The 9,362-nt window shown below is 41.8% G+C and overlaps 1 protein-coding gene across 1 annotated transcript; it reads left to right on the top strand.

Moving 5' to 3' along the window:
- The first annotated feature begins 402 nt into the window (after window positions 1-402).
- On the top strand, window positions 403-8,578 carry LOC141969056 (protein NDNF-like). The gene is made up of 5 exons (XM_074924439.1): window positions 403-829; window positions 1,076-1,118; window positions 2,934-3,129; window positions 5,089-5,222; window positions 6,289-8,578. Exons 3-5 carry the CDS (start codon window positions 2,942-2,944, stop codon window positions 7,635-7,637), a joined length of 1,671 nt encoding a protein of 556 aa, XP_074780540.1. The 5' UTR covers window positions 403-829; window positions 1,076-1,118; window positions 2,934-2,941; the 3' UTR covers window positions 7,638-8,578.
- The last annotated feature ends 784 nt before the right edge of the window (window positions 8,579-9,362 follow it).

The raw sequence follows: 9,362 nt of genomic DNA, 5'->3' as shown, positions 1-9,362 counted from the left end.
TGTTCAGTAGATTCCTGACAGTCTTGAAAGGATTGCTAATTCCAGTCTGCTTAAAAAAATAAAGAGCATTTCTCCCTTACAGCTTTTCTGCCTTCCCTTCTGTGAGCCAGCGAGCACCTGTTGGGTCATAAAAAAAAAAAAAAAAAACCACACCAGAAACACAGTACACCTGAAATTATCTGAACCTTCTGCAGTGCTGGCGACAAGGAGATCGCGGGCTCCATGGAAGGGCCATCAAGCTGCTAAGGCAAAACTAGCTTTCTGGAGGAGATTGGTGCACCCTTGGCTGGTTTGTATTAAGGGCTAACAAGGGTTAACAGTGTTTGTTCTCTCCAGCTCACCCCCTCCTCCTCTCTGTGCGTTTCTGTCAAAGACCTGCTCTGGGGCCAGCCACCGCTGGGATTAGGCTGCTCTAACAGTCTGGCTGACACTCTGTGCAGGAATAAAGTCCTGCTGTCTGGAAGCAGCACACATGAACGTGCTTCGCAGCCCTCCAGAAGGAACCCTAGAACTGAAAGAACCACCACTGGGACTTTGAACATTTCAGAATTACGAAAATTTAAAATAACCTTTGAAGACACACAATTTAAGAAAATAGCAAAGCTCTTGGGCTTTTTTTTTTTTTCTTTCTTTTCTTGAAAAACTGCAAGTATTTTAGTTACTATGTCTGTTCAGGAGCCATATGGAAAAATCAGTTCTGTCCTGTTAAACTGGTCGCACAGTTTCGGTTTTCATCTGTCTACAGAGATCTGAAAAGTCTATGGTGTTTTATTTTAGGATTTTTGGCAAAGCAAGTGGTCTGGGGATCATTTGGCCAGGAACACAATAGGTAAGCAGACTATTTCTTGTCTAACATATTTCCAGGAGTCTGAGGGTATACTGTTTGTGTAATTGAGTGAAATCAGCCTGTAGGATGATGTTCTCTTTGGGATAAGCTGATTATAGGTTGGTTGGTCGCTTGGTTGGTTTGTTTTCCTGGACAAGAAAAGCTGAGCTGCCGTGGTATCAGTGTGGTTTGCAAGATCCTGACATTTAAGCAACAGAACGACTTTTTTTTTTTTTTTTTTTTTTTTAGATCTTCTATGAAGCACAGAACAACCCAGATTCCACTGTCAAAGGTAAAGCAAAATATTTGGGGTTATGTTTTGAATCTGTAAACTATAGACTACAAGAAAAACAAAGTGGCAGGAAAGTGACTCAGAGTCATAAGGAAAGCTCTGTTATAAGAACATTAAAAATGGTATTGATATAATAATCTTTTTTTCAACTTGTTCAGATGGTTGTTTAATATTGCATTCACCTAGGCACTAAAAATATTACAAAGAGAGAGAATATCCTAACTTTATTAGGATGTTAAGTAGGACATTCAGATGACCTGATAGTGATAATTTCAATAATAATCTCACTGATACTAAAGATGCACGTTACTTTGGGAATCACAGATAAAAACAAATTCCGTATGTAAAAATCTACAGATGTATTCAATACTGTGTTTCAATGAGAAGGTTTGAAATGGATTTTTAAGGGAACTGGTCCTTTTATAAATTCACTTTAATTGTAATGGACAGCGGGTCTGCTGAATTGTAGATATTTTGACTGCCCGAGATCTCCTGCACATTCGCAGGCACGATGCGGAAAGGGCTGAGCTTGGAAACAAGTAAAAATGACAAAGGATGGAGCCGTTGTTTTATGTTCTCTTCTACTCTTAGCCAATAACCAGATTTAATCAAGATCTTTACTCTTTGCTGCTCGTAAAATGCAGTAAGCTACTTTTTCCTCAAAAAAAGGGATCTTGCTCACAGAGCTCCCTCTGCTTTCTAAATCCCTGACCTACAGCTGGCACCTGTATTAAAGTCTATGTCCTGCCTCCTTCTCCCTTTTATGCCCTTTTCCACTTTTACACTTAACTCTCCTTATGAAACTGGATGTAGCGGGCACAAGAAGTCAGAAGGATAACCTCACATAGTAGTGTACCGTCAAAATTTCTTGTCCCAACTGGAGTCTGCTGCCTGCACAGCTCCATGGAATGTAACACAGCACAGTCTAAATAACATCAGCATTTTCAGAAGTGATTGTTGGGACTGTTTATGTACATTTCTTTTATAGATTCAAAGCTTTGGCAAAATTAAGGGGAAATACAATATAAAAAAGAGTGAATACAATAGAGCTGTTACAAGTTCCAGTAAGCAGCAAGTGCTGAGGTGGGCTGGAAGTGATGCAGGTGCGAAAGGGATGGGCAATGCAAAAAAAAAAAAATCTCAGAATTATTTATCTAGCTGCCCTACAGTAATAAAGCTTTCCTCTAAATCAGATAAAGACCTTAAAATCTGCTAAGTACCAGTTTAGGGATTTTTTTATCCAGGATCCTCCATTTTTCATCAAACAGTATCTCACACTGCTCTGAATAATTTATGCTGATCCTTTTTTCTACACATACCTATAGTCACAATGGATGAAACAAAAATTAAATGATCTCTGACTGAAGAGCAGAAGCAGTGTTTGGGATAGCGACCTCCTGCGAGTTCAAAAGTGACAGTTCCATTACAAATAACCCACCCTTGACATTTGGCAAACGAACACTATAAACTAGGAAAAATATTTTAAATGTAATTCTCCACTCATTTTGTCAGCACTGAAAGGGTTTTTTTTATAACCGTCTTGTGATACTGCATCTGTGTTACGCTGATTGTATTTTTTCTATAATAAAAGACTTCATAGCAGCTTCGGCCATTCAATCTGTGCAGAGAGATCTTCTGAGAAATATTTCTCTGTGAACTTTAAGCAATTTAGCAAAGTGGCGATGGGCATGGTTTGAATGCCTGGCTTGCTGTGATTATGATAAATACCAGCAAAGGCATGGAAACGGAGAGTATCTGATTATTTTCCCCCCCAATACAGCAGTTTCCATTCACTTCTGTTATCTCATTTTGCAGTACTGAAGATGTCCTTGTTCTGGTTTTATCTGCCTCTCCATCTTCTCCTGGCAGCTTGCTGGTGTCATTCCATAAAGGCACCCAACACCAGCTCCCAACAGAACTTCAAGACCGATCTCTTCAATTTCTACCACTCCCTGATACTTGCTGATGGTAAGGAAACTACAGTTCACCTGCTGAAAGATATACCGAAAAGGTAAGAGCAGTCACTCCTCAGATACTTCCCTACGACCCTGGTAGCTGCGTGCTATGAGTAAGTCAAGAGTTGCTATGCACCTGCAGAACTCTGTCAGCGTGGACTGCATTGCCAGAGAAATACCCCATTGCTGTCAAGCTAAGTGTCATTGCACTGTCTAGAACCTGGAATGACCCTCTGAGATGAAGTTCAGATTCCTGTATGCATTTCAGACAGCTTTCTTGCGGTGTTCATAAGAGGAGCGGCAAAGCTGACATAGAATGGGTGGGCTCCAACAGCAAACAGTTATGTCACGTAAACAGCCTGGCTTCAGAACTGCAGAGACATCAGCCATTCTACACTCACGGTAAAACACAAGAATTTTACCTAGCAAATTGACTATCCCCAAAACGCGATAGAATATCTGCACAGACTTATCAGAAAAGCTTCCGCCACTGTCCTGCATGCTGGAAGTGTTTCTGTTGAATAGCACTAAAGCTTGCTGGGATCAGAAGTGCTTTGCATGCGGAAATTCCACAGATTCTTTATTTCCCCAAAATATCTGCAAAGTTTCCTGCCATATGTAGACATGTAGGTAGGCGATCTAGATATTACAACTGGATCGCATCTTGGGTAGCAAAGACTGATCTACTTTGGGGAGAGATGCACTTCAGGTGGTTTAATGAGACTCCACCTGGGACAGTGACCAACCCGTCCGGATTTTGACATCCACCCGAGCAGAGTGGTTATGGAGCAGAGAGTGAGCCTGAGTCTCTCTCCACACTGCACAGGAACTGGAACGCAGCTCATGTTATGTAACGTGACAGTGTTCACGAGAGCAAAACTAGGACTTCCCCTTGTTTAAAGGCAAACGGGTATTGAAATTCCAGAGAAAAGTGGATTTTACTATGCTTTTGCGGCACAGCATTAAGACTGCAATTAGGAAGCAAAACCCCCTTCAGTTCAGCACGATCAGGTAAGGACCTTCTGAACCCCAGAGTCATCCAAACAGGAAACCAAGAGATGACAAGTTTTGGCTTCAAGTGAAAGACTCAAGAATGTGAAATTGTTTGCAGTGAAGCTTGACTCTGTCTCAGTAGCCATATCCTGAAAGTAAGCCAGACCACTAGGCTGACATGATCTACCCATAATGACTAGGCTTGTCTCACTAATGAGCATAAAAAAAAAAATCTTGAATTGCCTTCATTTAACTGCAGAGTGAGTGACCCAAGTCCAAACATTTCTGTGGCTGTATACAGTCCGTATACACCAAAACAACAGAAGTAAACAGAAGACCAAAGGAGTGAGTCAGAAGTCTGGGCTTTGTTAAGCAGGAATTGAAACCTGACCGAGTAGACTGAGGTCACTTTGTACACAAAGAGGCACAGCAGCCTCTGTCACAAAGGCAAGTAAATTAGAACTGGGCTGGATGAAACTGCCGTTGGCATCTGATAATGTTGAGGACTGGCTAAAACCATTCCGTTATGTCTACTTCATCTGACACCCAGCAAGACCTAGATAGGCAAGCACCTTAGAGGGAGGATGGGCTCCAAGAGCTTTCACTGAACCCCAGTCAGGAAATCCTGGGAAAAAGCGTACCAAATTGCCCAGAGTTAGTCATCAGGTGGTTATCTAGAAGGCAGTCGGTTTAACCACATCCATCATTCAAAATAACCAGGTAAGTACTCGGATACAATATTCACCTGAAGTGTGTTAAAATTCAGTGGTAAAAATACTGCAAATGGTAAGTGGATAAAACTTCCAGCAAATATCTGTGGATTAGAAAAAAAAACACAGCACTTATTCTTCCCACAGCTGAGGATTTCAGACATTCACCATACCCTTCTGTTGATGCACTTCAAAGGGCAACAGTCATTTCTACCCACAGTGGAGTGACCCGCATCATGGCTGATTACAAGGAGGCTCAGGCAGATCTGAATTTCCTGACCCTTTACCTCTGTTTTTAATCCACACTTGCAGATACTACTTTATTTTGGAGGAAGGCAGAGCCCTTTCACCTTTCACAATAACAGTGACCCCCTGTGATGTTCCCATCGAATGGAGCATACTTGTGCACAAGACTTCAGCAAATTTCCCCGGAAAAGCAGCACGAGGTAAGACCTTCAGTCTGCCTAAGCAGAGACAAAGAAAACACAAATTATTCATAAGGAGTTGTGTTACAGGAAATTCCCCACAAGCTTAAACATCTCATGCTTCCCTCTCCTGTAAACCGCCATGGGCTGAAGGGGACATCCCTGTCTCTGTGGGTGAAACGTGGGATTTTGCCATCAAGTAAATTAAGGATTACATGTGAAAAAAAAAATCTAAAGCTAAGATTAATATTTGCAAACAGCCCTGGGTTTCATGGTTCCACAAACACAGATCAGCCTCATAAGATGTACTGGTCCAAACTTCCATCTGCTGCCTCAGCTCTTTTTCTGTGGCTTAGATCACTTGAACCAGTCATTTTGCTCCCCACAGGGATGCGGAGAAGGATTAGCTGTTTATTTTTATAGGAATACCATCTACCGTGGCAGTGGGCATTATGCTGCCTTTAGCCTAAGAGGAGATTCCATTCACTTTTATAAGTTTTAAAATTAATTTTTCAAACTGAAATCTGAAATCTGCCATTAACAATTTCTTACTCGCTAGGCAGGTACACCTGACTGAGGAGTTCAAATAACGTTCCTTCGAAGTGATAAATTTTCCCTCTTCATAGGAGACAATGGCACAAAACTAAACCAAAAAAACCTCCTGTCACAGAAAGTATGAGTCTCCTTGAAGTAAAGTACCCAACAGTACTTTAGTGACAGTCTTTACTGTCTTTACTTTACTTGAAGTAAAGTACCCAACAGTACTTTAGTGACAGTAACAGTGACAGCCACTGGAAGAAGAAAACAACTGTAGGGTTATCAGGCACAATACAAGTCAATCTTTTGCAAGTTATGGTTATATAATTATAGTCTTTTTGAAAACATCATTTTGTAACCGCACTGTTAAAATAAAAGCTACACATTTTTTTTTAATAAATTTCCAGTAGCAAGAAGTATTTTTAGTGATAATTATTGTTTTCAGGAAGAAAATACAATGTTCCCTGACATACAGAACAATAAAACCTATGCAATGTGCTTTATTTCGCATCTGTTAAACGGAAGTTACAAGTCTGCTTTTTGCCTGCAGGTGATCACGATACACAAGACATCTCAAAATCCCAGAGGTCTCCAAGCATGGTGTCCACCATTTTTAGCTACAAGGGAAATTCTGTAGAGACTTACATGGGTGTGTCTTCTCATGCTGCCCTTTATATGCTAGAGTTCTTATCCACCGAGCGAGACACACACATTACTGTGTACTTAGCGACGGACACAACATCTGGGCACCTCTATCCAGAGCTTCCATTGGATCCACGCATAGATGTTATTGGCATTGGGCATACAACAGTGACTCTGACCTGGAAACACAGTCCCTCTGTCTTGCAACACAGAGAAAACATCCAGTACTGTCTTCTAGTTAATGAAAAGCACAACTATAAGAGCTTATGCGCTGCTGAGACAGCAATCAGGTCCTCTGGGATGAAACTGCCACCTACGTTAGCTTTGTCTCTCTCTCCGTACCTGCTCGAACCGCAGCAGGTGATGATATTGTCCAACAGCGAATTGAGCATCATCAACAAAGTGAGTAGTGGGGAGGTCAGGCAGACATGCGTGGGTGCCAAGAACACTTACACAGTGCCCAATCTCAGTCCCAGCACTCAGTATTACTTCGATGTTTTTGTTGTCAACCTCCTCACAAATGCCAGTGCTGCTTACACCGGGGCATTTGCAAGAACCCTGGAAGAACCTGAACCTAAGGTGATGGAGCTGAAAGATGGGAAAGTGATTCAGGTTGTCCTGGATGGGAAAAAAAAGAAATTCTACAGCCTGCAGTACCAGGCAAGGCACAAGAAAATACAATTCACCTTTCAGTTGTGTCGTGGCCAAGTACGGGTTCACATAACGAAGAACAGTAAAATAGTGGCATCAGAAAATATCTCAGGGCTGAGGTATTTCTCACTGAAGGGAAAGCTACTGGACACATATTTGGTGCAGCTGAGGTCAGAGGAATCTAACTCTTCTGTGAAAGTACAGGCATCCCCCCATTTCCACAAGCCCTTATTCCCGCTTCTTCCAGAGAGCTTAAAAATCAAGTCCTTCAGTAAACTGAGGACCTGCAACTCTGTCACCATTGCCTGGCTAGGAACACAAGAGGAGAGCAAGTACTGTGTGTACAAGAAAACAATCGAAGAAGATCAGATCTGGATGGAACTGCAGAGTGCGGACAGGTGCTCCGGACCCGAATCCCGGCACAAGTCAGAGAAAGTGCTGTGCAAGTATTTCTACGATACGAATCTCCAGCGAGCCGTCACCACAGAGACCATTACAGGGCTGGATGTGGGCACTCTTTACTTGTTTGATGTTTATCTCTTTGGGCCATCTGGCATCTCTGTCAGATATCACAGCAAAGTTGTGAAGACCAGAAAAAAATGTTGAAGGTTTTTAAAGAAATGTTTTGAAGTGAATGAAGACTATTATGGCCATAGCCCATCCAGTTTAAAATATGCTGATACATAAAAAAAAATGTAAAGCCATGAGATGGTGCAGAGGAAACATCTTAGTTGTCTAGAACATTACACTCACTTTTGCATCTTCTCTCCTGTATAAGGTGGTTTTTTTTCCCCTCAGCTGTCTCATTCAAACATAAAAAAGACCTGTGAAACAAATCCATGCATGTGGACATAAAATATCCACAATGGCACCCAAGAGAAATAGATTGGTTACCTAAAATGCTTCTGCAATCCAGTACAGAAATGACATGAAATGCCTCTCAAGAAGCACACATCATTATTTTACAGTCCCAAAGAGTTTTCCACTTTGTGAAACTCCATCAGCTAATGAGGAACTGAGAGACCCCACAAGTCAAGCTGCTCTTGAGAAACTGAACTTCCCTGCTGCTTGAACAGGGACAGAGACAAAATGAAATTTTAAAGAGCAGTGGAACTGGTGTAACGCTCCACACCTCGAGTAAAGCAGCCTGAAATACATCTTCCCCTATTATCTGCATGTTTGCTTGGCTTTCATTTCTATAGAGAAACTCTGCTTGGTTAGAAACAGGCAAAATTCAGGCCAAGAACTGGATTTTCTGGGGAGTATGCAAATACACTGCTGTACTTCCGCCACTGAGGAAAGCAGCAAGTAAGGAATCTTGCCATGGAAAGGAGGATTTTATCTATAATCTCTGATATCAAGTCCATGTCTATCACTGTGTGACTCCTGAGCGTTACACGCTCACTCTTTACATCCTTAACCCAGCCTATATCAATGAACACATTGCTGTAGGAAAAATTTAATGTGGTTTACCTATTAGATATCATGGAGGGAAAATATTTGTAGTAAAAATCCTGACAAACACTTCTTTTGTGGTCTTGTTTCCTTGATTACCTTCCTTAGATGACAAGAGACATAGTATAAAAAAATTTGAAAAAAAATTAAAGTCTTCATAAAAAAAATCCTAACGCTCAATTTCAATTATCAGCAGAAAATATTTTGGCTCTGGTCAGGTCTGGAATTTACCTATAAAGAGATATGATAGATTCACTGACCCAGAGATTGACAGAGAAATCTTGCCAGCTTTCTTTTTCCTCTAAATATACTAAGCAAAGATATAAATGATTAATGCCATTATTGCACATTTCAGAAGTTTGCCTGCAATTCAGGGCCACAGTTCTGGTTTATGCTGAATAATTATTATCTCCAAACATGCTTGGAGGCGTTTGGCAAGGACTGAACCAGTCCTCTTGCGCATCCAGAGGATGGCGCGGCTCCTGCTCCAAAGGCTCCGTGGCCCTGTGAGCCCCGTGCAGTGCGTGCCATACGTTAGTAAACTTACTAGTCCCAGAAGAAGGGTTCTGGCCTTCACGTGGAATCAGTTACAGTCTGGGCTTTCGCTAGGCTCTGCATTCCTGCAGGCGCTACTGTGGATTGAGCAGTGCCGTGGCAGGAGCCGCGTGCTCTGTGACCTCCTCCCCACACTCTGTGGGCCTTTTGGCTAATTACAGGGGCTGGCAACTACATCGCCTTCTTTCCAAGGCAAGCCTTGTCTTCGTTTTGTTCCTGCCAAAAATAGGCTGAGCTCAAAGAGCAACAGAGGTCATCTCCATTTGGAAATCTTAATGTTTTCTTCTGCTTTCCTCTTCAATTTCAGGCATTTATATTCTG

The sequence above is a fragment of the Athene noctua genome, chromosome 21, assembly GCF_965140245.1.
Source record: "Athene noctua chromosome 21, bAthNoc1.hap1.1, whole genome shotgun sequence".
NCBI lineage: Eukaryota > Metazoa > Chordata > Aves > Strigiformes > Strigidae > Athene > Athene noctua.
This window is presented reverse-complemented; position numbering and strand designations above follow the sequence as displayed.

What these genes read in the sequence shown, in the direction of transcription:
- LOC141969056 (XM_074924439.1), top strand. Translation starts at nt 2,942, where the DNA reads ATGTCCTTGTTCTGGTTTTATCTGCCTCTCCATCTTCTCCTGGCAGCT. An exon ending in CTGAAAGATATACCGAAAAG is followed by an intron (nt 3,130 to 5,088) that starts GTAAGAGCAGTC and finishes CCACACTTGCAG; the next exon opens with ATACTACTTTATTTTGGAGG. An exon ending in CCCCGGAAAAGCAGCACGAG is followed by an intron (nt 5,223 to 6,288) that starts GTAAGACCTTCA and finishes TTTTGCCTGCAG; the next exon opens with GTGATCACGATACACAAGAC.